This window comes from Malaclemys terrapin, chromosome 5 (genome assembly GCF_027887155.1).
Source record: "Malaclemys terrapin pileata isolate rMalTer1 chromosome 5, rMalTer1.hap1, whole genome shotgun sequence".
Lineage (NCBI taxonomy): Eukaryota > Metazoa > Chordata > Testudines > Emydidae > Malaclemys > Malaclemys terrapin.
Window position 1 is genome coordinate 14530212 of NC_071509.1, and position 27315 is coordinate 14557526.

The window sequence follows — 27315 nt, forward strand, 5'->3', positions numbered from 1 at the left end:
AGAATAAGTCCCAGCCTTCCCTAACTTTCTTCTTGTTTAAAAGCATACCCTTAAGTATTTACAAGTCAGAATTTAAATCTCCAATCATTTCTACACTTGGACATTTTCTGGAATGCTTCATTTGTCTTCTCCTGGCTACTTTGTCTTTTATGCTTAGTCCATGTAATACAGTTGTCTGTGAAAAGGAAAATACTTCCATCTGCGCACTTTCCGGGAGGTTATTTATCATAATGGGAAACTAAATAGGGCTAATAATACACCCTCGTGGAGTTCCATGTGTAAGCTATAGGTTTTTGATAAAGCTGTTCCCATTTGGACTGTATAGTTCTGTCGCTATCCACCAAAAGATTCTCCATTTTATTCCAATTTTGGCTAGTTCATATAGGGGGCCTTACCTTCATAGCACGTCCTGCTTTTTCAAAGTTCAGGAAGACTTATCAAGTTCTTAGTCCTTATGATTTTTTGTATCTGTTTCTAGTCTCACTGTAATCGTGCATCTTCCTTTTCTGAAACCATTTTACACCTCAGTTATATCACTTTTCTCCAAGTATTCCACTAGTCTTTCATATATCATTTTTTCTCCATGATTTTCCCTACACATGATGTGAGGGCAATAGGCCTATAAGTATCGGGTCTTGTATGTACCTTGCCTGGTTTCCAAATTGCTATCACCAATGCTTGTTCCCATTCTACTGACAGCAGTCCTTCACCCCCGACCCCCCGCATACAGTGTTATTATGTAACCACAATCGAATCTTTAGATTTCCTTCTGACAAACACTAGAGCATTTCATTACTTACATTATCTTTACCTGGAGCTGTATTTTTGTTGGCTGCAATAAAGCCCTTGTAAACAAAATTTTAGTATAACAAATAATCAGTATATTCTCTCCAGCCATTTAATATATCACTTTTCCTCAATAAACCCCCCCCCCCCCCCCACACACACACACACACTCCCCAAAACTCATTGCTTTGATTCATTTCACTACTGACCTTTTGGAATTATTTTGCTAAAATGTCTGCCTTTCCTAAATTGGAGACCGCAATTTTATTGTTTACTATAACGCCAGGTATATACTTCAACTTCCATTCATTCTTTGAATTTGTTTATGTATTTCTGAAAGCTTTGAATCTTTGTTCAGTTTCCCACAGAAATTTCTCCAACTTTTTGTCTTTTTGATGATCCTTTGTGCGGCCGCCTTACATCTTTTAGAATTCTTTAGGTCTTTACTAGTCATTGTGTATTTTGCTTGCTTGTATGCCTTTCCTTTATTGTTAATTTGCAATCCTCATTCCCCCAGGGAACTAGATTTCTAAGCTAGTAGCAATTTGATGTTTTGTAGATGACCAGATCAGCTGTTGCTGTATTTCCTTTTATTAGATTGTTATAGAATTCTCCTACGTTGTCAGTTGTACAGTTACTACATAAATATACATAACAATCTTGAAAAGGCCCCAAATCAGCTTTTCAAAAATTCCAGTTTAGGAACTCTTTGTGTGTTTTGACATCTCCTCAAACTTTGTATCCAATAAGTGTAGGGAAAGTGATAACTTCCCATCCTTCTGTCATCTTTATGTATTTCCCAGTTGCTTTTAGTACCTATATTATTTGTTGCAATTCCCAAATCTAAAACAGAAAAGGATCCATCCACAGAATTAAATCTACTAGGTGCTCTTGTATTCCATATTACCAACTTATGCATATCAATAAATTGTTCCAAGCATTTACCATTTAGATCAGTTTTCTTTCTTACCCATAGCTCATTATGACTGTTAAAGTGTCTGAATATTATGAAGTCTCCTGCTGCTGCAAACTTTCTGGCTTTATAGGAGCTCAGCATGCCTCTGTCCAGCTAAGCTTCATCATCAATTAGCCTTCCCAGTCTCTGGCTCTTCCCCAAATGTGGCCTAATTGGCCCTTTCTGAGCCAACTTAACCCCTTCAGGATTGGTGTGGGGAGAACTTCCCATCACACATTTTCTTTCATTTCTGTTGGGGGTTAACACAATAGAAGATGTTTCTATTAAATATACATAGCTCCTTACGTAGTAGCAATACATACATTTCACGATATTCATAACCAGCGTGACCAGGCTTTCCTTTGATACCTTGCATTACATTCTTTGGTGAACCAGGATGTACGTGCCAGAATTAAGACATTTTTGTAACCTCTATGCACCCCATCTGTGCCCCTTTGCCAGCTGGCATGAAGAGGTTCTTGGGTCATGCATGCCAAACGTGAATATATCCGTGCAGGATATTTGTGCCCCTGGGGAAAGAGGTTTGTTGCATTTCTGAAGCATTGATTCTGAAAATATGCATCTAAAAGCTACATAAAGGAACCACTTTTTAAAAATAAAGTACACCCCATTTATCTGAATAGCCTGGTGGACACCTGAAACTTTCAGCTAACCGGACATTCGGACAAATGTAACTGCTACTTTGAGGTAGGTTGTAGGTATGGGCTGGGAGGCCATAAAGGTCCAGATACAGTTGGGGTGGCTAAAGAGTCTCAGAGGCATTGCTTTACCCGATTGTGTGCCGTTGTTACTATTCTGGGCTACAAGCCAATGAATGGCCGCACTCTACCTGTCAGCCCCTGCACACCCTGCCCACCTGGTGGCTGTCCTAGTGCCCAGGCTGCCTGCCCTGGGCTGTGGCTGGATATGGCCCCTCAGTGGTAGTTGCAGTGTCAAGGTGACCCCTGCCTGCAGATCACTGGGATGGGCTGTTTCCTGGATTGTGCGGTCAGAGATGAGAGCTGACTAGAGATGCCGCTATGGATACAACTAGTTATTGTGAGCTGCACTTTGAACTGGGCACAATGTTGCAGCCATGGAACCATAATTAAGGCTGCGAGTCTGTCAGGGAAGTCATAGAAGTCAAGGATTCTGTGACTTCTGCAGCGGCTGGTGCTGGCTTACAGGCTGCCCGAGCTGGGCAGCCGCTGGGCCAACAGCAGCAGTTTGGGTGTGTGGGAGGGGGCTCAGGCCTAGGGGGTTGGGAGGTGCGGGGAGGGTGCTTACCTCGGGGTGAGGGGCTCACCGGGTCCCACTGGCTTGGCCCTGCTGCTCCTAGATGGTGGGGCCAGGAGGCACTGCATGCTGTCCACACCTGCAGGCCCCGCACCTCCCATTGGCTGCAGTTCCTGGCCAATGGGAGCTGCGCAGCTGGCATTTGTGACAGGAGCAGTGCACGGAGCCCCCAGGCCCTCCGCTGCCTAGGAGCTGCAGGGACACGTGGAGCCAGGTAGGGAGCCCCTGCTGGCCCTGCCAACCCCCCACCCCCTCAATCACCAGCGGGGTCCTGGGCCACCTCCCCCAGCACCTATGGCATCCCCAGACTGCCCCTCCCGGAGCACCTGTGGCCCCCCTGCCCAAATTTTAGTTAGGGGTATATAGTAAAAGTCATGGATAGGTCACAGGTAGTAAACAAAAATTCATGGCCAATGACCTGTCCATGACTTTTACTAAAAATACCCATGACTAAAACGTAGCCTTAATCATAAGTTGAGTGAAAACGTTGTTGCACTGGTGTAGCATGAATTAGAAGCATTGCTGTAAATTGGCTTCCTTGTACCCTGCAATTCCTGGGGGGGGTGTATGCTGTTTGCAGAGAGAGGATGCACTGTGGATTCAGATAAGTAGGATTTTTGGATGAAGGGAATTTGGACAACTGGGAATATATTGTATACAAGTCCGTTTTAGTTATGGTTTCTTTTATGCTTTCTCTTTTTCCTGTCTTTATTTTTAGGTCAATGAATGGTCGCTGAAGATGAGGAAAGAAATGAGAGTAATTGATAGACAGATCAGAGGTTTGTGTTTTTTCACATTTTCTCCGACTTCCTCTCTGTGTGTATATAAGCTGGTTTATATCAAAATACAAAAGAAAAAAATGAAATGTTAGGTAACTTCTTAATAGGAAATTGCAGAAAGTCTGTGGAGAGCCAACTATAGTAAATGTAGTGAAATCCCAAGGACTTCAGTGGGCAGGGCATGTAAGTAGGCTGGTGGAAGATTAGGGTGACCAGATCTCCTGATTTTATAGGGACAGTCCCGATGTTTGGGTCTTTTTCTTATATAAGCTCCTACTGCCTGCCTGCCTCCCCTCCCACCTCCATCCCCTTTCCCGATTTTTCACATTTGCTGTCTGGTCACCCTATGGAAGATGAATCAATTAAGTGTCTGTGGAAAGGACATCCTTAGGGTGGCAACTTCATGGCTGACCAAGAAGATGGGATAATATTGAGCAAGACCTAAGAGCTCTTATTGTGAATTACCATCAATAGAGGGAAAAAATGCCCTTGCCCCGAAAGAGGTGGGGGCAGATTGTGAGAGCGGCCAGAGACCTGTGTAGTGTGTGGAGCCACAGAATAATGAGTTTACGCCACTTTTTAGAGGTACAGAATTGTGACTGTATGAAAAAAACAGTATAGTTCTAGGGATTTATATCTTTTGTAAGCATGAAACTCCCATAGAAGTCTCTAGAGGTAAAATTTTCAGAAGTACCCAAGTCCCATACATTTGCAATGTGAATTAATCTCCAAAATCCCATTTTCTAAAATGATTTAGGCATTTAAGGTCGTAAGATGCTTGTAAAATTTTCAGAATTGCCCATTAGGTCAAATTAACCAGCAACTTCAGCCATGTAAGTTACAGTTTAGTTGCAAGAGGTTACGATGTGCACTGACTTGCAGGGAGTATGCAAAAAAGTATAACTAACCTGTCAGATAGGTAAAGGGAGGTATATTTGGGAAAGTGACAAACAGGAGAACTGGATATAGGAGGTGAAGTTTGACTTCTGTTAATGGGAGTTTGGACTTAAATTTCTGTGGGCACAGGATTGACTCCTGTATGGGGTTTTTTGCGGAAAGGAGGGGAGTTGTTTGATCTTACACCATACTATTAGTAGATTTATCTGCTACATCCCCTTCTTCCCACGTTCCCAGCAGCTAGGATTGGGTGAGGGGATGGACTTCTCACCAGGGTTTTGCTCTATGAACAAGTTCCAGGAGGACCTTTTGTATTGGTCTCTGATTACACCTCTACCCCAATATAACATGAATTTGAATATAACGCAGTAAAGCAGTGCTCTGGGGGGGAGGGAGGGGCTGCGCACTCCGGCGGATGAAAGCAAGTTTGATATAACGCAGTTTCACCTATAACACAGTAAGTTTTTTTGGCTCCCGAGGACAGCGTTATATCGGGGTAGAGGTGTATTAGGTGTTTGCTGCATTTTTAAGTCCTGACCAGGGCCGGCTCCAGGCACCAGCTGAGCAAGCTGGTGCTTGGGGCGGCAGATTGTTGGAGGCGGCATTCTGCCCAATCCTAGGGCGGCACGGCCCCCCTTTTTTTTTTTTGTTCCGCTCCGGCCACCCTGTAGGAGGCAGCGGTGCGGAGAACCAGAGCGCCCTGCAGGACAGTCCTCTTCCTTCCCTCCCCGCCGACCGGAGCGGAGCCCTTGCGGCAGGCAGTGGCGCAGCGGGAGGGGCCGCGTGGCAGTGCCCCTGCTGTAGCCCTGGCCGCCCCCTTCTCTCTCTCTCCTGCCCGCTCCCTCCTCTCTCAGCCGGTCCCCTTGCACCCGCGCTCCGGCTGCGCCGCAGGGTTTTTTTTTTTTTTTTTGCTTTGCTGTTCTAGCCGCCCTGTTTTTTTGTTTTTTGGTTTTTTTTTTGCTTGGGGCGGCCAAAAAGCCAGAGCCGGCCCTGGTCCTGACTTAACCGGTCTGTCCCCATCTTTAAAATGGGACAGTGTCTGTGCATCCTGTAGGGGTGTTGAGACCAATTAAATTATTAAGCTGTTTTGAACTCCCTGTGGATGGTGCTATAGAAGTATGACAATCTGTATAACTTATAAATTCTGGTTGAAATATGAAGTAGTTACTGTGAAAATTGCTGCATCGCTGAATGTTGTTTCAAATGCTTCTGCATGTTCAAATAAACAAAATGTGTCCATTCTGATTTCTAGAATGGGTTTTGGGAGCAATAGAATGCTTTGCACCACATAGACTCTTTCATCTGATGGCTTGAACCCCCCGTTCTTGAGAGGCACAACAGAGTGCCCTTTAACAGAGCCATAGTGTGCTATCATGCACAGCACTGTCACCAAGCCACTGGGTCATAGAAGAGGGACCAATGTACTAAGTACTGAAGACTGGCAGATGGTACCATCCTCCAAAGACTTCTGTGGAACGCCATGCGTTCTTGTCATAGCCTTTAATCCCTTGAGAAGCAATGCCTTCCAAAAATAAATAAATAAATAGTCCATTGCCAAATCACAGTAACGCATCTCCTATAATAAAATGCACATATCATGATTATGCTCAATCTAGAAAAATTGGAGTATGTCAGACTGCAACAAAACCGTTCAGTTTATTATTCGCCATTGAGCAGAGTGTGCCTGTGCCAGGATCCCCTTGGGGTGCAGCTTGGGACTGTGCCCCTTGAACTCTCCCCAGCCTGGGCTGTCTCTCACAATGCCTTGCTAATGACCAGCAGCAACCCCTTCGGGATCTGTGATCACTCAGCACATCCAGCTAGATTGCATGAATGCTCCCAGAGCCACTCATCAATCACACAGAGAGAGGCACCAGCCAAATCCCCTCCAGCTCCCAGCACTGTACCCCAGGAGTATATCGTCTTGCACTGCTCAAGATGGGCAGTGCAAATTTATTAATTGGTTCACCACTTCAACAATGGAAAGTGGACATACAACAGCCTTTGCCAACCTGAGCAAATTTGCCCCACGCTTCATACAAACTCACTGGTACAGATAAACAATTAAACAAATGTATTGACTATAAAAGGTAGCTTTTAAGTGATATTAAGAGAGAGGCAAAAAGTCGGAGTGGTTACCAAAATAAAATATATAAGCACGCAGTCTAAAGTCTCAACCCTATTAGACTGGGCAACATGTAGATTAAGCAGTTTTTCTCTCCCTACTGGATATTGCAGTCCTTAATATACAGCTTTGTTCCTTAAACCTGGGCCAATCTCCTCTGTTGGAGTCTTGTCATCTTCTCAGTGTCTTGGCTGCTTGCAGCGACGGTGGGGGCGGGAGAAGGGCCCAGTATGTGTCCGCTCTGTCTGTTTTATACCCTTGGTCCATGTGCTTGGGGACCATAAGTCCAGGCATGTCTGGGGGGCATTGCTGAGTCTCTCCAAGCAAGGTTGAGCAATTCCCCTGGTGTGGCCTCATGCAGGTGAGTCATTGCATTGTAGCTCCCTTGCTGGACAATGGGTTGTTTAACCAACACCCGGGTGGGGTGTCACTTTCCTTCCTCTTGCCTCTGGGGAGCTAATATCTGGTTGATTCCCCAACTTACATCATGTTTCAGTGGTGATCATATAACACAATTCTCATAACTTCATATGCATTAATGATACACGCATATGGATAGAGAAGTGACTTTCAACAGATCATAACCTTTCCCCTGATACTTTACAAGGCATGCTTTATATGTAAGATCATGATTATATGAAAATGAGGAATATGGGGGTTCTTCTTCGAGTGCTTGCTCATATCCATTCCATTAGGTGTGTGCGCGCCGCGTGCACGATCGTCGGAAGATTTTCTACCCTAGCAACACCTGCGGGTCGGCTGTGGAGCCCCCTAGAGTGGCGCCTTCATGGCGCTGAATATATACCCCAGCCGACCCGGCGCCCCCTCAGTTCCTTCTTACCGCCCCTGACGGTCGTTGGAACTGTGGAGCGCTGCTTAGCTGTTCTCCACTCTCCCTAGCTTAGTTTGTTGTATCACAGTTATAGTTATAGTTATAGTTATAGTGTTTATAGTTAAAGAGTTAAATAGTTTAAAAGTTGTTCTAGTTGTTCTAAGTAGTTCAGGGGATTAAGGGGGTCGTCTCCCCCTTTCTCCCCCGGCCGCGGGGCCGGGCTCATGCCCAACGCTCCCGGCTTCAAGCAGTGCGCCTCCTGCGCTAAGCCTATGCCCACGAGCGACCCGCACGACTCCTGTCTGAAGTGCCTGGGAGAGTCCCATCAAACAGACAAGTGCAAGATCTGTAAGGCCTTCAGACCAAGGACCAAGAAGGAGCGGGACTTTCGGCTCCGGCAACTCCTGATGGAGGCGGCACTTAGTCCGGACGCTCCATCTACAAGTCAGGCCCCGGCACCTAGCACCTCGGTGCGCAGTGCCCCGGCGGCACCGGCTATGACGACCACGCGAGTGGCGTCAGACAAGCCTCCCCGGCACCGGACCTCGTCGGCACCGCAAGCAGTGCCTCGGCGCCGGTCATTATCCCCGGGGCATAAAAAAGCCCATAAGACGGGGACATCCGTGCCGAAGACGCCGGCTCCCCCAGTGCCGGGGGTAGAGCCGCGTCCGCCGGTGGAGCACCGGAAACAGGTGCCTCCAGCACCGTCGACTCCGGCGCCGAGGCCGTTGAGTCCGGTGCAGATAGCGTCTCCACCGAGACCGGCGGTGATACAGTGCCTCCCGTCGACTCCAGAGACCTTCGCGGCGGCGAGAGACTTAATAGCTCTCACGGAGCCGGCACCGCCTCAACCACCGGCACCGACTGCACCGTTGACTCGCCCGGTCCAGTCGAGGGGGAAACCTGCCTTGATGCGCCCTCCATCGCAAGGGCTGGAACCTCGGCACCGATCCAGGTCCCGAAGCAGGTCCCCACGCCGCTCGCAGTCCCGGCACCGAATATCGCCTCGGCACCGGTCGTACTCGCGGCCAAGATCTTCTTCGCGGCACCGCTCTACGTCTCGGCACCGCTATGATCGTCGGCACCGATCAACGTCGAGACGTAGTTCTCGGCACCGCTACGGTCGACGCTCGACGTCGAGAGGCCGCTCCCGGCACCGGGCATACTCCAGGTCCTCGTCGAGGTCCAGATCCGACTCCCGGCACCAACGAGGTCATCGGCACCGGTTGCGGTCCCGGCACCGATCGCCGGCACCGCGTAGAGATAGATCATCTCCGGACCGGCACCGTGCGGCACCGCAGCCAATGGGAATCGTCTCGACGCTCTCGGCACCGCCGTGGCCATCGAGATCGGTGTCCCACTCCTCGGAGGACCTCTCGAGATCGGCATACCCCCCTCAGGGGCAAGCCGAGGAACAGGACTTGGGACATTGGCAGGACACGACAGGGGACCATTCTCATGGCCCATCTCACTGGTCGTTTTGGACCCCGTGGGCGTACCATCAGGCGCAAGGGGCTCCAATTGCTTCGACCTCTCGCTCCGGTCACTCCATCAGAGGGGCCCCGGAGTCCACCATTTCTCGGCCTCCGCCAGGGGGCATGGAGGCTTCTGGGTCCGCACCACCTGACGCCCTGGACCCAGGCACAGGTGATGCTCCAGCCCAGGAACAGGGAGACCAGGACCAGCCCTTGGATCCTGTTCCACCGGAGGCATCTTCCTCTTCTTCTCCGGATGAGGCAGTGGCGGGCACATCGTGCACAGGCCCACCTCCAATAGATCTTCGGGCTCACCAGGATCTTCTGCGCAGGATGGCCCGTAACATGGACCTGCAGGCGGAGGAGATAGTGGAGGTGCACGACCCGATCGTGAATATCCTTGGAGCGGATGCCCCATCGAGGGTGGCGTTACCCCTGATCCGCACGATTCAAACGAATGCGGATACGATATGGCAAACTCCTGCCTCTATCCCACCCACAGCGAGAGGGGTGGAAAGGAAATACTTTGTCCTGTCTAAGGACTACGGGTACTTGTATACCCACCCCCAACCGTGTTCACTGGTGGTGGAATCAGTGAACGCACGAGAGCGCCACGGCCAGCAGGCTGCAGCGCCTAAATCAAAAGAGGCTAAGCGGCTCAATTTGTTTGGCCGTAAGGTTTACTCAGCCGGAGGGCTGCAACTTAGAGCGGCGAACCAACAGGCGCTACTGAGCCGCTACAATTTTAACTCCTGGAACTCTATGGGGAAGTTTAAGGAGTTGATTCCCCAGGAGTCCAGGGAAGAGTTTGGAGCCATGGTAGAGGAGGGCAAGAAGGTGGCTCGGACCTCCTTGCAGGCCTCCTTGGACATAGCAGACTCAGCTGCGAGGACCCTGGCTTCGGGTATCGCTATGCGCAGGATCTCCTGGCTTCAGGTTTCGGGTTTGCCTCCGGAGCTGCAGCAAACCCTACAGGATCTGCCCTTTGAGGGACATGGATTGTTCTCAGACAAGACGGACTCTCGCCTGCAGAGCCTCAAGGACTCGAGAACAATCATGCGCTCCCTGGGGATGCATGTTGTGGGCCCTCAGCGCAGACCATTTAGGCCGCAGCCTCAGCGCTTCTACCCCCCCCCCCCCCCGCCTCGTCAGAGACAAGACTCGGCCCGGAGGCGAGGGCGAGGTGGTAGGAGAAGATGGGCTGGCCCTCAACCTGGTCAGAACCAGGGGCCACCAAGACCACCTTCAGGTCCTAGACAGAACTTTTGAAGGTGCGGTCGAGGACGGCGCCCCAGTCATCCCCCAGGATCCAGCCCCCTCCTTTCAGGATCGTCTCTCCCACTTCCACCGCGCTTGGTCCCTTATAACTTCGGACTGTTGGGTCCTCCGCACGGTGGAGAGGGGATACGCTATCCAGTTTTCTTCTATCCCCCCCTCCCACCCCCCGTCCCCGTCCCTCTTCAGGGACCCTTCTCACGAGCAACTTCTTATACAGGAGGTTTCTACGCTCCTGGCCATGGGGGCCATAGAGGAGGTTCCGATAGAGTTAAGGGGCAGGGGATTTTATTCCCGTTACTTCCTGATCCCCAAGTCCAAAGGAGGTCTGCGGCCCATCTTGGACTTGCGCGGACTCAACAAATTCGTAGTAAAGTTGAAGTTCCGCATGGTCTCTTTGGGGGCCATTATCCCTTCCCTCGATCCTGGAGACTGGTTCGCCGCCCTCGACATGAAAGACGCATACTTTCACATCTCAATTTACCCACCTCACAGACGCTTCCTGCGATTCGTGGTAAACGCGGTGCACTACCAATTTGCAGTCCTTCCCTTCGGCCTATCCTCGGCCCCAAGAGTGTTCACGAAATGTATGGCTGTCGTGGCAGCGTACCTTCGTCGGCAAGGGATACAGGTGTTCCCGTACCTAGACGACTGGCTGGTACGCGGTCGCACCAAGGAGCAAGTTCAAGCTCACGTCCACATAATAGTGCACACATTCAACGAGTTGGGCATCCTACTCAACAAGGACAAATCCACTCTAGAACCTACCCAGAGAATAGAATTCATAGGCGCAGTTCTAGACTCCAGACGTGCACAAGCCATCCTGCCAGACAACCGATTTGGCACCATCACGAGCCTCATTCAAGGGCTCCAGGCGTTCCCAACTACCACGGTGAGGTCGTGCCTTACCCTTCTGGGTCACATGGCTTCCTGCACGTACGTAACCAGGCATGCCAGACTTTGGCTTCGCCCACTCCAGACCTGGGTGTCGTCAATATATCGACCACATCGGGACAGCCTGAACATGGTGGTCACGGTCCCGATCTCGGTCCTGACCTCCCTCACCTGGTGGCTAGATCACAATGTGGTCTGCGAGGGGATGCCATTTCACGCCCCACAACCCTCTCTGCACCTGGTCACAGACACTTCATCTCTGGGTTGGGGCGCCCATCTCAACGAACACCATACCCAGGGCCTGTGGACTGCACCCCAGCTAGCCCTGCACATCAATGTTCGGGAACTGATGGCGGTGCGCCTGGCGTGCCAGGCATTTCTCAACCTCCTACGTGGCCGATGTGTGTTAGTTCTCATCGACAACACCACGGCCATGTTTTACATCAACAAGCAAGGAGGAGCACGTTCGTCAATTCTATGCCAAGAGGCCATTCGCCTGTGGGACTTCTGCATCGCCCACTCAATCCATCTCACGGCATCGTTCCTCCCTGGAGTCCAGAACACTCTAGCGGACCGACTCAGCAGGTCCTTCCAGACGCACGAGTGGTCTATCCGTCCGGACATCATACATTCCATCTTCCAAAAGTTGGGGTTTCCCCAGATAGACCTGTTTGCATCTCGAGACAACAGGAAGTGCCACGTGTTCTGCTCCCTACAAGGTCGAGCTCCGGGCTCCCTCTCGGATGCGTTTCTCCTTCCCTGGAAAGACCACCTGTTTTATGCCTTCCCTCCGTTTCCTCTGGTCCACAAGGTACTGCTCAAATTGCGCAGAGACCAGGCACAGGTAATTCTGGTCGCTCCAGCGTGGCCGAGACAACATTGGTACACCACACTGTTGGAACTCTCGGTTCAGACACCGATCCCGCTTCCGTTGTGTCCGGATCTCATCTCTCAGGACCACGGCCGGCTGCGTCACCCCGACCTGCAATCACTCCACCTCACGGCGTGGCTGCTCCATGGTTCACCCAGGCAGAGCAGCAATGCTCGCACTCTGTCCAACAGATTCTGCTGAGCAGTAGGAAGCCCTCAACACGCACCACGTACCTGGCCAAGTGGAAGCGGTTCTCCTGTTGGTGCGAACAACGAGCCATGTCCCTGTTGCAGGCACCCATTCCTCTCATTTTGGAATATCTCCTCTCCCTAAAACAGCAGGGGTTGGCGATATCTTCAATCAGAGTTCACCTGGCCGCTATATCGGCCTTTCACCCAGGGGAACTCGCGTCCTCGGTATTTTCTAACCCGATGGTCGTTAGATTCCTCAAGGGCTTAGACCGGATGTACCCACAACAACGTCAGCCCGTTCAGACGTGGGACCTCAACCTGGTTCTCTCCAAGCTCACAGGTCCTCCATTTGAGCCACTGGCCACCTGTTCACTTTTGTACCTATCCTGGAAGACAGCCTTCCTTGTAGCCATCACCTCAGCAAGGCGCGTTTCTGAACTCAGGGCGCTTACATCCGAGCCCCCTTATACAGTTTTCCATAAGGATAAAGTGCAGCTTCGTCCACATCCTGCCTTTCTCCCTAAGGTGGTTTCTCCTTTTCATATCAACCAGGACATCTTTCTCCCGGTCTTTCATCCCAAACCACATGCCACTCGCCAGGATCAACGTTTGCATTCCCTGGACGTACGAAGGGCCCTGGCCTTCTATATTGACCGCACAAAGCACTTTAGAAAGACGACGCAACTCTTCGTTGCAGTGGCCGACCGAATGAAAGGCTCACCGGTCTCCTCACAACGCCTATCCTCCTGGATTACGTCTTGCATCCGGACTTGCTATTACCTGGCAGGTGTCTCAGCACCGCACCTCACCGCTCACTCCACGAGGGCCCAGGCTTCCTCGACGGCTTTCCTGGCACAAGTTCCGATCCAGGACATTTGTAGAGCAGCGGTTTGGTCATCAGTCCACACATTTACAGCTCACTATGCACTAGTGCAGCAGTCCAGGGACGATGCTGCATTCGGATCAGCGGTTTTGCACACAGCAATGTCTCACTCCGACCCCACCACCTAAGTTGGGCTTGGGAGTCACCTAATGGAATGGATATGAGCAATCACTCGAAGAAGAAAAGACGGTTACTCACCGTTGTAACTGTTGTTCTTTGAAATGTGTTGCTCATATCCATTCCAAACCTGTCCCCCGTCCCCACTGTCGGAGTAGCCGGCAAGAAGGAACTGAGGGGGCGCCGGGTCGGCTGGGGTATATATTCAGCGCCATGAAGGCGCCACTCTAGGGGGCTCCACAGCCGACCCGCCGGTGTTGCTAGGGTAGAAAATCTTCCGACGATCGTGCACGCGGCGCGCACACACCTAATGGAATGGATATGAGCAACACATCTCGAAGAACAACAGTTACAACGGTGAGTAACCGTCTTTTACAGTATGCTCCCCCAAGGTATGGAATGTCACAGAGCCCCTGTCGAATTGATGCTTTTGAATGTTTAAAGCCAGCAAGTAGCTTGTAGCAGTAACTATATTTCTCATTTCTTTAGTGTCTTCCATCCTAGGACCTCTAAGTACTTTATAAACCTCGAGTTAAGCCTCTCCATCACCCTATGAGACAGGGATGTGTCTCCACTTGACAGATGGGAAACTGAGGCACGGGGACAGTTACTTGTCTAAAGTCATGCATGGCGTCTTTGGCAGAGCTGAAAGTAGAATCCACCTTTTGACCACAAGATAAGCCTGCATTCCCTGCAAAAGTTGATATTCACACAGTTGGATTCTCTGTCCTCAAAGTAGTCAAACAAAGCTTACCTTACAAAAATATAGACTGATAGAGGCTTTAGGCCTTCTAAATGGTCAGTGTAGGAAGGCTTTGTGCACAATGGATTGATCTTACACTTTCTCATGTCTAAACTGTTGTTTCACTTAGGGTATTTGCCCTAGTTGTATTGTACACTCTTTGGAGCAGGGATTTTTAACTATTCCCATGGCCTGTAAAGTGCATAGTTAGTTGTCCTGAAGAAATGGTTTCAGCATCTTGTAAGCATATGATGTTTTTTGTGGGTAATAAGGGGAAAACACCACTAACTAGACTCTTCTAAAGGATAATAGTCTTTTGGAGGGGAGGACACACTTTGTCCCAGTGGACCGGCTGATAGAGATTTCTTAGGTTATCTGCTGCTGAATGACACTTATTCTGGGTGTCTCATTCTCTAAAAGGTTCAGTAACTCCCACATGAGAATTTGCATTGATGTCTCCAATTCATATTGGGCCTGCGAGTGCCAAAACGCAGAACGCTATTTTGATGGATTTATTTTTATAACCTGCCAAATTCTGAATCATTCTGGTGTAAAATTTCTAGCTGTGTAAATCAGTGAGCTTTTGAAAATAATAAAAATCACTGCATATAAAATAAATAAATAAAAAATAAATTAAATTAATGGAGATATCCTATCTCCTAGAACTGGAAGGGACCTTGAAAGGTCATTGAGTCCAGCCCCCTGCCTTCGCTAGCAGGGCCAAGTATGGATTTTGCCCCCAATCCCTAGGTGGCCCCCTCAAGGATTGAACTCACAACCCTGGGTTTAGCAGCCCGATGCTCAAACCACTGAGCTATCCCTCCCCCTCCAGGAGGGTATGGTATGCTTGCTTTCTTTATAAGGCAATTTCACTGAACTCTTCTGTCAGTAATATCCCTAAATGTTAATATAGCTGGATGGATTCAAATGGTGTTATCTTTTTCTTGCAAGCTAGTTTTCAGCTATCTCTCTTTGCAATAGAAGCTTTATTTCTGGGCCAGAAGAATAGAAGCCCAGTTTTTAACTCCTTATTCTTTTGTGTGCATATGTCTCTTACCTGAAAATATTTTTCAGGTGCCTTGTTTTTTTGCTGTGCATTGCCACCATTATCCCTTCAAGATAGTTTAAAATCTCTGCATTTTATTCACTTAAAATCCTTTTCTAAAAGGAGGGGCTCTGATTATTTCAGGAAAGCTTATGCATAAGAATGGCCATACTGGGTCAGACCAAAGGTCCATCTAGCCCAGTATCCTGTCTTCCGACAGTGGCCAATGTCAGGTGCCCCCAGAGGGAATGAACAGGACAGGTAATCATCAAGTGATCCATCTCCTGTCGCCCATTCCCAACTTCTGGCAAACAGAGGCTAGGGACACGGTCCCTGCCCATCCTGGCTAATAGCCATTGATGGACCTATCCTCTATGAACTTATCTAGTTCTTTTTTTAACCCTGTTATAATCTTGGTCTTCACAGCATCCTCTGGCAAGGAGTTCCACAGGTTGACTGTGCATTGTGTGAAAAAATACTTACTTTTGTTTGTTTTAAATCTGTCTATTAATTTCATTTGGTGACCCCTACTTCTTGTGTTATGGGAAGGAGTGAATAACACTTATTTGCTTTCTCCACACCAGTCATGATTTTATAGACATCTATCATATCCCCCCTTAGTAGTTTCTTTTCCAAACTGAGCATTGCACAGCACCTTAACTTTAAAGCATAAAAGACTGGAATTCATTTTGTGCAGACACTATTCAGTATGTTCTTCCTCACATCTAGTACATGGACATCAAATTAGCAACTGTGAAAAATCAGGATACTTTCTTTTGTGGGGCAAGGGGGAGGGAGATATAGTTGCATGTATAAAACAAAGCCCCTAATATCGGGACAGTCCAGATAATATTGGGACATCTGGTCACCCTACATCAAATGCTGGGAGTGAAGCTGGAGACTAAACTAAGGTGGAGTTAGGCCATTCAGGTGTTCCTAAGTCTATCAATGTTACTGAATATTTCCAGAATAAAGGGCTTCTCTAATAATATAACATTATCAATGACATCAACAGTGGCCATACAGCTGTTTCAAGTGGATACATTTTGAATGTACCATTTTTACATTGAAAAGTTAATGCACCAGGTGCAATATTATGAATTGCTTCTAAGCCTTGTTCATTAAATGCCAGTGAAAGTGTATAAACCTGGCAGGGAAGCAAGTCAAAGCTTAATTATTTAATGAACTGTGTCTGACAAAGTAAGTGATTATCCCACCTGCAAGATTAAAGATTTTGGGTAATAAATAAATTTGATTCTAAAATAACTTGCAAAGCTAGTTGGGAAGTTGAGCCTTTTATTTACAAAATGTGTATGGGGTCTAAATAGATGAAAGATTTCTGCTTCCTGAAGGAGCAGAATGAATCTATATAATCAACATTTTTGTGAGATCACCCATAATAATGGTGTGTGAACACCTTCCACGCATCTTTATTTCCCAGTCCAGTTGGCAGAAACAAACAAGATTTTAGGGATTTAAATGTGAGTGATAATGTGACTGAGAAGGTTATTGTGGGAAAGCTATATCAGACAGATGGATTTAGCATGTAGTTTTGAATATGAAGAGGCTGGCAGTCATTCCTATTTCATCTCGCAGTGATTTCTGTAATCTTGGTCCAGCTCTTAGGAGATTTCCATTTTTTTGGCTACTAGTTTTCCCCTCTTTCTTGGCCACTTCATCTTTTCCAGTGGTGTGAAGCTGAGGTTATCACAAAAAAGGTGTCTCTCAGGTAGTTAGTGGGGGCTGATATCATGCAAGCTGTTGAAAGTCAGAACAGCATCTGTGACCTCTAGGTGTTTGAGAGGGAGCCAGTGCAGGGCCTGGGGAATCAGGATGATGCATTCCCAGTGACCTGTCTTAGTGAGAAGGCAAATTGCTGTGTTCTGAACCAGATGCAGACATGCAAAGCGTTCCTAACTTTCAGTACTCCTCCTGAATTTGTACATGGAATTACAAAATTACTATTTTAGGTTTAAATCTACTAATTTTGTGTCTGTCACATCAATAAAATGTGTGTCACTCACCACCACTGGAGTCCAACAAACACAGCAAATAGAGTTGTGGGAATAGGGGGCTTTTTTCTCCACTGCAGTATGACACGTGCACAGACTGCACCATGAGGGTCGGAAAGGAGGCAAGATGTGGTGATTTTGAATGGGTTGAAGTGCTGCTGGATTGGCTGCCCAAGCCACAGGCTGCGTGTTGTGCTTTAACTGCCCCTAGTGGGCCATGCTGGACTTTGTCAACATGCTCTAGGTACTAGAGTTCTCCACCAGGGTCCACCCGAGGCAGTTCATACGCAGCCTGTGGGTTGGGCAGTGAATCTAGCACCACCCTGAGCCCCACTGACAGCTGCCATGGTTTGCCTCCTATCAGACCTCACGGCCCAGTCTGCAGGGGAGGTGAAGCCAGAAGGGCAGGAGGAGAAAGCAGCAGTGGTAGATCATCCCAGCAAGGAGTTCCAGGCCAGGAATGGCCAAAGTAATTAAGGGCCCTAGGCAGCATAGGAGGGCACCTTTCCTAGGGCTAATCCTTCTTTCTCTTTGGGGGTGGAGGTCAACAAATAGGGGAGTGAGGGGAATCCAGCCCCCCAGCCATTGGAGGGGAGGGACAAGAGGTCCCAGTTTCTCCAGAGGGAAGGAGGGGAAGAGGTCCAAGCATCCTCCCTAACTTTTTCATAAACATCCCTAAAAGTATGAGCAAGGTTGGCATCTCAACAGATGTAGCTTCCTTTAAGGCACTGACTTCATAGGTATAAAGAATTACAATAAGTAGGATTAGAAGTTATAAACGTGTTTCCTCATGGTTGGATCTGTCTCTGATAGGACTGAGTGTAGTTCCCTGACCAGTTGTAGATTGAAATGGGCATTCATTGCCACCACAACTGCCTGGCTATCTGAGCACAGTGCAGCGTCTAATGCAATCAGCTTGCTGTAAACCAGGGATTCTCAAATGGGGGGTCATGACCCCTCAGGGGGTTGCAAGGTTATTACTGAGGGTTTGTGAGCAGTCAGCCTCCACCCCCAAACCTCGCTTCACTTCCAGCATTTATAATAGCGTTAAATATAAAAAATGTTTTTAATTTATATGGGAGTCAGACTCAGAGGCTTGCTGTGTGAAAGGGGTCACCAAGACAAAAGTTTGAGAACCACTGCTGTAAACCAATCTAACAATGTGAAGGTGGCTGCCTTTGATGATGGCAGTTGTAATGGAGGAGGTGAGTGGTTCAAAGTGCTTCCCTCTTCTGGCCAGCATTATTTCACCCTCATCAGGGTTTAGCTTCATACAGGAGCTGATCTCAGCCGGGTGCTTGGAAAGCTCGGAGGTAATGCTGTGACAGACTGATGTAAGAGAAATCATAGAACTGGGTGTGCTATGCTAGAAATAGAGATTTTGCTATTAGAACTTTAGTTAACTAATCTGTTGGTGATGCACAAACCAGAATACCCCATTCAGTCTTCAATGGCTGGATTCATGCTTAAATGAAAGGCATTATTGAAGTGGAAAGTTTTAATGATGAACTGTTGCTTTTGAAAATGCACTCCAGTAAGCAAGGACTCTCTGCTCCTAGCCTCAAGCCATTTCTGATGACTTGTCCTCACTTGTTTGTCCTTTGCAACCCAGATATCCAAAGAGAAGAAGAAAAGGTAAAGCGGTCAGTAAAAGATGCTGCCAAAAAGGGTCAAAAAGACGTGTGTGTGGTTTTGGCAAAGGAGATGATCCGCTCTAGGAAGGCTGTGAGCAAACTCTATGCATCCAAAGCACACATGAACTCGGTGCTCATGGGGATGAAGAACCAGCTTGGTAAGAACATCGTTGTGCCTAAATACAACCACCGTTTCTTAGATTAACTGTAGAGGTTGGCCCTGAGCTGCACATTTCAAAATTGAAGTAAAATTCTGTCAAAGTTTAGGATGATTTGGGCCTATCTCAAATGAGACCAAGCCTGCAGGATGTATTTACACTTAAGTCATCTGATCCAAAAGGTAGTCTTTCCTCTCGTGATGTGCTGTGTATTTGTTTTTCTTTGAGTGTTTCTGAAATAGCTAGGGTTACCATACGTCCTCTTTTTCCCGGACATGTCCGGCTTTTCGGCAGTCAAACCCCCGTCCGGGGGGAATTGCCAAGAAGCCGAACATGTCCGGGAAAATGGCGGCTCTGCTCCTCCCCGACTCTTCGGCTCTGTTTAAGAGCCGGGCTGCCTGAACGCTACTGGCTTCGGGCAGCCCCGTGCCTCCAGACCCTGCGCCGCCGGAGCCCGGGAGGGGAAGTGCCCGGCTGGGCGCGCAGGGTCCGGAGGCATAGGGGCTGCCCAAAGCCCGAGCGCTACCGGCTTCACGGTTTGCTGGGCAGCCGCCAAACCCTGCGCCCCCGGCTGGGCGCTTCCCCTCCCGGGCTCCAGCTGCGCTGGGGAAGCGCCGGCTGGGGGCGCAGGGTCTGGGGGCTGCCCGGCAAACCGAGAAGCTGGTAGCACTGGGGCAGCCCTTTCCCCCTGGCTGGGAGTGGGAGGGAGGAGGGGGCGGAGTTATGGTGGGGAAGGGGCGGAGTTGGGGCGGGGCTAGGGGTGGGGAAATGGGCGGGGCCAGGGCCCGTGGAGGGTCCTCTTTTTTTATTTGAGATATGGTAACCCTAGAAATAGCGAGAATATGACTAATGCTGGCTGCTTCGACAGCCCTCTTGTAAGAAAGATTATAGCATTACAAGAAGAGCTTGATCACATTCTGTTACTGGGGTGGGTTGTTTTTTGACAGGCAGTGTATCCGAGGGGTGTTTCATTTGTAAGAACACCCAGTGTCGTCTTACATGAATTCCTGCATTTTTAAAGCAAGAGTCCTGCACTGTGAAGCATCAAAGCAAGGGTGGGCTTGATAGAGAAGAGGAGCAATTAATATTTAGCACTTACACCATTTTTCATCTGTCAAAGCATTTGACAATCCCTTACTGAGACCTTCTTCCATGCCTCTCCTACTCTTAGAATTCCCCCCCCCCCCCCCCCCTTCTTGACCATCTACAAGTCTTGTTGTCCATATTGAAATTGCCCTTTAAAATGCACTGTCTGGCTGGTCTATCACTGATAACTCACCGCACAGGAGCTCCTAACAGCAGCAGGGAGAAAAGGGATCCAAGGATAGGGAGGGGAAGACTTGCAAGCAGTTGCCTTATTATTAATTTGTATTATCGTAGCACCTAGCCATGGACCAGGACCCTGTGGCGTTGTACAAACACAGAACAAAACGAGGAGGAGCTCATAGCTGTGCAGTGGAGGCACCTTCTTCATCTGGCAAACCTTTAGTCCACAACAGGAGCCACAATCCGATTTAATCGTATCACATCTGTTTGCTAGGAGGAAACCTAATGTGACTTATCAGCTCCATTGGGGATGAGGGGAGAAATGCATGGGAAGAGGGGTAGAGAAAAGCGGGGTCAAGGGCTGGCTGGCTGGGTGAGCAGCTTCCAGAAAGAACGACCAGCCGGCCACCAAAAAACTGAGGTGCTCGGCTGAAAAGCTGGGCAAGGGGAGGAGCGCCCCAACAAGTTGGCTGGTCGGCAGAACGAGGGAGGCAGGGTTGGAAGACAGTAAGCGAAGACAGATACTGATCCAGCTGTTGGCTCTTGCTGTATGCTCCATCCAAATGGTTATCATTAAGGCTCCGTGTTTGTCACGGAAGTCACGGATTCCGTGACTTTCTGTGACTTCTGCAGCAGCCCGGTGCAGCGGGCCCAGGAGCTGCCAGAGCAGCTCGGGCAGCCCCTGGACCAGTCACACTGGCTGCTGCTGGGGCGGTCTCGGCCCTCCTGCCCCCCAACAGCAGGAGTTTGGATGGGTGGGGCTCAGGGCTGGGGGGTGGGGCGGGGCAGTGCTTACCTGGGGGGAGCTCTCCAGAAGGCTGACAGGAACTCCCCTCCTTCAGCTCCTAGCTCCATGTGCTGCTTCCGCCCCTGCAGCTCCCATTGGCCGTGGTTCCCAGGCACTGGGAGCTGCAGAACCAGGGCTTGGGGCAGAGCGGAGGCAGCACACGGAGCTAGGAGCTGGGGTTGCCACTTCCCAAGAGCTGGGTAAGGGAACCTGCCCCAGCCCCACCAACACCCCACCCCGAGCACCTGCTGTGCTTCCCTGGGCTGAGCCCCCCCCCCCCCCAGGCCATGCCAGCACCCATGCCCCCCCCCCCCCCCCAAGTTTTAGTTGGGTATATAGTAAAAGTCATGGACAGGTCATGAGCCGTTTATTTTTGTTTACTGCCCATGACCTGTCCATAACTTCTACTAAAAATACCCATGATTAAAATGTAGCCTGTGTTATAATTAAGAGGAATCACTTTTGTTTCTAATTTTGAGATTTCCAAAGTGCCTGTTGTCCAGGGTGCCATGATGATAGATGTGTGTGTAAGAAGTTTTTAGTTTGTGGGGACTGTGATGGCTTAGCTACAAGGAGACCTCAGCATCAAACTTCTCTTCGCTGGAGAATTTACCCAACAAAGGGTTCTAGAAAACTAATCTGAACAATAGTAATGGTAAATCTGGGAACAGAAAGGAAGTTGGGATTCTGGCTTGTATTTTTATTAGACCCCTAATTGGCTTGATAAACGTTGACTATCAATACAACTGAGATTTTTTGATATTCCTGTACCTTCTCCTTATTATTCAGGCCTGACGTTAAAAACACTTGTAAGCTAGGCGTGTTGAAATGAAAAGTAGCATGTGCAGTTCATCCCCTTAATTCAGGAATGCCGTTTAAAACATGGGAACTCTCCACTATTATAAAGATACGCTGTTATTTCTCAACTTTATCTTTATTTAGGATTTGACATTCAAGGAACACTTAAGCACCATTCTAATAGCTTCACAGACATCTTTGGATGTTGCCCAGGACTGTTAATTAGCCACTGCAAAAAAATATTGATAGAAATCCAATGTAGGCTGTATTTTAGTTCAGTTTTTATTTCTTGTTCAAAAAGGGACAATTGTCAATTATCTAATTCAATATTAAATGACCTTCCAACAATCCAGTGATGTGAAATGACTTCCTGACAGTGAGATAGTCTGACATTTTGGGAGATTTAGAAACTCTATCAGGGTGGCTTCACATTAGGGTACTAATTTCATGAATAATCAGATACATGGATACATAGTCTTGCTCGCGTGACTAGCATGAAAACATCAGTAAGACTTCCTGCATAGGTTTTATTCCATGCTCATCAACTTCCCACCTGAGAAGAGCAAACAGGAAGTTTTCCTTTTCTGAATCAAACTGCTGGTGGGGTGGAATCTAGATCTGTTATGGCTCAGCTGCAGTTAATTGGAGCAGTATCTCCACTAAAACTCTTCAATGTTCCAGAAACAGGGAAAGTCAGATTTTTCCCCTCTTCTAAAACCATCAACTTTACGTTTAGAAGGTGATTAAGTAAATGGACAATCTTTTTTTCCTATATGCACTTTCCTAGATTCCAAAATGATGATAATCTGTACAAGCAGGATTCTCCGTCAGTTTTGTTCCCATGTGCTGGCTTCATTCTAAAGCCTTTCCATGCCTTCTCTTGGCAGCTGTCCTCAGAGTGGCAGGTTCGTTACAGAAGAGCACAGAGGTCATGAAAGCCATGCAAAATCTAATAAAAATCCCTGAAATTCAAGCAACGATGAGGGAATTGTCCAAAGAAATGATGAAGGTAAGTTCTGAAATATATTATTGTGTATTACAATAGCACCTAGACATTCCAAGTGAGATGGGGTCCCATTGTTCAGCACTGTGCAAATGCATAGTAAAACAGTCCCTGCCTTGAAGAGCTTACAATATACACAGACAAGACACAGATTCCAGTCGTCTTCTGCTGCCATTAAAGGAATACTCAAGTTAAAAACACACTTTTAAATAATTTTCTTGCATTAATACTCTAGATTACTAAAGCTTTCTTATCCATTTTACTGTGTGCATGTGATATGCTCTAGCATAATTTTGCAATGTTTGGGTTCCAAGCCCTACAGGGTGATTTTTTTTTAAGAAAAAGTGTTCCCAATGGAATTTATAGAAAAATCTTCCAACATTTTTAGTTGATTACAAAATATAATTTGGGCAAACATAACTGTGAGAGATTGACAGGCTGGCTTTTCAAAGGTTTCAGTGTTACCAGTTGTAGTTGCATTTGATTAAATACACCGCTACCTCGATATAACGCGACCCAATATAACACGAATTCAGATATAACACGGTAAAGCAGTGCTCCGGGGGGGCACGGCTGTGCACTCCAGTGGATCAAAGCAAGTTCAATATAACGCGGTTTCACCTATAACGCAGTAAGTTTTTTTGGCTCCCGAGGACCGTGTTCTATCGAGGTAGAGGTGTATAGGGCAATACATTTGAGATATTGCTCTAAGGTGTGAATAAGACAACACTGCCGTTTAATTCTTGGGTTACCCTACTCTTGATTGCCAATCATTCTTTCCTCACAGCAAGTATGCAATAAAGTCTCATTTTGTTGCAGTGAAAACATTCAAAGGGTCTGTGTTTTAAAAATAACCCACATGCTAAACCAGCTCCACTGCGTGCTGACCTAATGACAGAACTATCAGGAACGTGTAAGGATGGTGTGTGTAGTAAATAGGCTATTATTGGAAGCAAGGCTGAGTCCTTTGATAGGCGTGATAGCGGCAGGCATAATCTGGACTATTATGAAATTGAGGGAGCTGAGTACACTTTCCTGAGAGTGCTGTGCTCCTGGCTGGCTGTATGCAAGTCCTAGAAATGGGATCTGTTACCTTCTGTTTCGCTGTAGGCTGGTATCATAGAAGAAATGTTAGAGGATACTTTTGAAAATATGGAAGACCAAGAGGAAATGGAAGAGGAAGCAGAGATGGAAATCGATAAAATCCTGTTTGAGATTACAGCTGGTGAGTGCATGAGTCTGTTACAGATACATATTATGAGAACTAAGAACATTTCTTTTCCTTTTTAAAAATACTCTTCAACCCTCTGCTCATTTGCCAAAAGATGCGTAATACTCTCCAGCATTTGGGTTTATGGATTAGCCATAGATGCTCTTACGGCTGAGTACCATGGGAACAGAAGTGAAGCTGCCCTGTAACAAGGAACTCTTCCCATACACAACTGTTAAGAGTCTAAGAGGAATAAAGCAGGAAGGCAAGCTGCTTTTAATCTGTTTTGCCTATGGCCACAGGAGTGCAGGATCGCTTTAGAGTCCCCTGCTATCTTTCTCCAGGGCCCTTGGAGTTGGAATACAGTGCTCTAGACACTTTAAAATAGGCAAAATACAGTATGGTACACACTAGGAAGAACTGAGCATGAGTAGTTATTGCCTAGATAGCTAATCACTTGTCTCTAAATTTCCAACATACTATCTCAACCATACAGCAGTGGTTGAAATAGTTTTAAACCTCTACAGTGTGCAGCTACCTGAGAACTTGTCCCTTTATTAATCAGTCAGTAGTCTGTATTTAACAATGTTTATGGACATTCTCTTGCTTGTTTGCAGGGGCATTGGGTAAAGCACCTAGCAAAGTTACAGATGCTCTTCCAGAAACTGAACCCATAGGGGCTGCTGGTATAGCTGATGAAGAAGAGGAAGAAGATATTGAAGCAATGCAGTCACGGTTAGCTACACTCCGTAGCTAGATATTAAGTTCACATGTACAGCCTGTTTTTTTGTGTTCTGGGATGCTCTGTCCCTCTTGTAAAATGTAAAACTTTGTTTGTGAAAATACTTCCTGTAATATATATTTTTCCTGGGGCTTGTGTTCTATAAAGGTTATTTTTGCCATTTTTCTGTTAATCTTTCGCAGATAATGTAGGCTATAGGGAAATGGTGGGTGTAATGTATTTTCAGATATAAAACAATCTTTCAAAAATATTCTTTGTAGCAAGGGGGGGTCTTCCTCTAACAAAGTACTTGTATTGGCTTAAGCTGCTACCAAAAAAACCCTTAAGTGTCTGTACATTTTCCTGAAACACTACGAATGGATTTTAATAAACTTCTGGTTTAACACTTGCTCCTCTTGGGTCTGTTTAGCTTGCATCGTATTTTAAGAGTCTATTCTAAACTTTGTATTCAAGCTGATAATGCTGAGGAAAGAGAAGTTTTGTTCAATGGTCAGTCGACGCTGAATCATTTAGTTTATTTTCTTTCTTAAAGCTATTTCTAGCAGCCCCTTTCATCCAAAGATCAAGCATTTTACAAATACAGACTAATCCACCCAGCCTTCAACAGTAGCTATTTTCCCTTCCAGTGCACAAATGGGAAAACTGAGCTGTAAAGAACATTTGACTACAGCTGTAACAGTCCTTTGCTTTAGGCTGTAGCTGTTCGATTTTTAACAGATGTTACTGAAGCATGTTTTCCTACTGTCCCTTTTTAGCAAACCCTTTATCAGGACAAGATGGTATTTCTTCAGAAGTGATACTGGAGCTTGATAAAAGGAGGATGAAGCCTACCTCTGTTGAGAGTTCAAGAAACAAGTGAAGGAAACTGTATTTTTAAGGAGTTGGGTACTAAATATATTCATAAAAAATTAGGGTTGGAAGAGACCTCAGGAGGTCATCTAGTCCAACCCCCTGCTCAAAGCAGGACCAACCCCAACTAAATCATCCCAGCCAGGGCTTTGGCAAGCCAAGCCTTAAAAACCTCTAGGGATGGCGATTCCACCACCTCCCTAGGCAACCCATTCTGGTGCTTCACCATCCTCCTAGTAAAATAATTTTTCCTAATATTCAACCTGGACCTCCCTACTGCAATTTGAAACCATTGCTTCTTGTTCTGTCATCTGCTACCACCGAAAACAGCCTAGCTCCATCCTCTTTGGAACCCCCCTTCAGGTAGTTGAAAACTGCTATCAAATCCCCCCTCTTCTCTTCTGTAGACTAAATAAGCCCAGTTCCCCCAGCCTCTCCTCCTAAGTCATGTGCCCCAGCCCCCTAATCATTTTCATTGCCCTCTGCTGGACTCTACATTGTCCACATCCTTTCTGTAGTGCGGGGGCCCAAAACTGGACGCAATACTCCAGATGTGGCCTCACTAGTGCCAAATAGAGTCGAATAATCACTTCCCTCAATCTGCTGGCAATGCTCCTACTAATGCAGCCCAATATGCCGTTAGCTTTCTTAGCAACAAGGGCACACTGCTGACTCATATCCAGCTTCTCGTCCACTGTAATCCCCAGGTCCTTTTCTGCAGAACTGCCGCTTAGCCAGTCGGTCCCCAGCCTGTAGCACTGCCTGGGATTCTTCCATCCTAAGTGCAGGACTCAGGTTCAACAAGGACAAATGCAGATTTCTTTTGGCCCAATCCTCCAATTTGTCTAGGTTACTCTGGACCCTATCCCTACCCTCTCCCTCCAGCTTAGTGTCATCTGAACTTGCTGAGGGTACAATCCATATCATCCAGATTATTAATGAAGATGTTGAACAAAGCCAGCCCCAGGACCAACCCCTAGGGCACTCCACTTGATACCAGCTGCCAAGTAGACATGGAGCCATTGATCACTGCCCATTGAGCACGACGATCTAGCCAGCTTTGTATCCAACTTGTAGTCCGTTCATCCAATCCATATTCTTAATTTGCTGGCAAGAATACTGTAGGAGACCATATCAAAAGCTTTCCTAAAGTCAAAGTATATCACCTCCCCTGTTTTTCCCCATATCCACAAAGCCAGTTATCTCCTCACAGAAGGCAATCAGGTTGGTCAGGCATGACTTGCCTTTGGTGAATCCATGTTGACTGTTCCTGATCACCATCCTCTCTTTCAAGTGCTTCAAAATGGATTCCGTGAGGACCTGCTCCATGATTTTTCAAGAGACTGAGATGAGACTGACTGGTGTGTAGTTCCCCGGATTCTCCTTCTTCCCTTTTTTTTTTTAATTATTAAAGATGGGCACTATATTTGCCTTTTTCCAGTCATCTGGGTCCTCCCCCAATCACCACAAGTTTTCAAAGATAATGGCCAATGGTCTTCAATCACATCAGCCAGTTCCCTCAGCACTCTTTGGATGCATTGCATCTGGCCCCATGGATTTGTGCACATCCAGCTTTTCTAAAAAGTCCTTAACCTGGTCTTTCACCACTGAGGGCTGCTCACCTCCTCCCCATACTGTGCTGCCCAGTGCAGCAGTCTGGGAGCTGACCTTGTCTGTGAAGATGGAGGCAGAA

At 47.5% G+C, this 27315-nt stretch overlaps 1 protein-coding gene across 2 annotated transcripts in view; it reads left to right on the forward strand.

Annotated features, from left to right (window-relative positions):
- Nucleotides 1–25161, forward strand: part of LOC128837847 (charged multivesicular body protein 3) — a 66074-nt gene extending 40913 nt beyond the window's left edge. For both annotated transcript variants that reach the window (XM_054029455.1, XM_054029454.1), the window contains 5 exons: nt 3756–3816; nt 18788–18967; nt 22706–22827; nt 23932–24046; nt 24649–25161. In XM_054029455.1, coding sequence (XP_053885430.1) covers nt 3756–3816; nt 18788–18967; nt 22706–22827; nt 23932–24046; nt 24649–24788 — 618 coding nt within the window. In that variant the 3' untranslated portion in view covers nt 24789–25161. The remainder of the gene's footprint in view (nt 1–3755; nt 3817–18787; nt 18968–22705; nt 22828–23931; nt 24047–24648) is intronic.
- The last annotated feature ends 2154 nt before the right edge of the window (nt 25162–27315 follow it).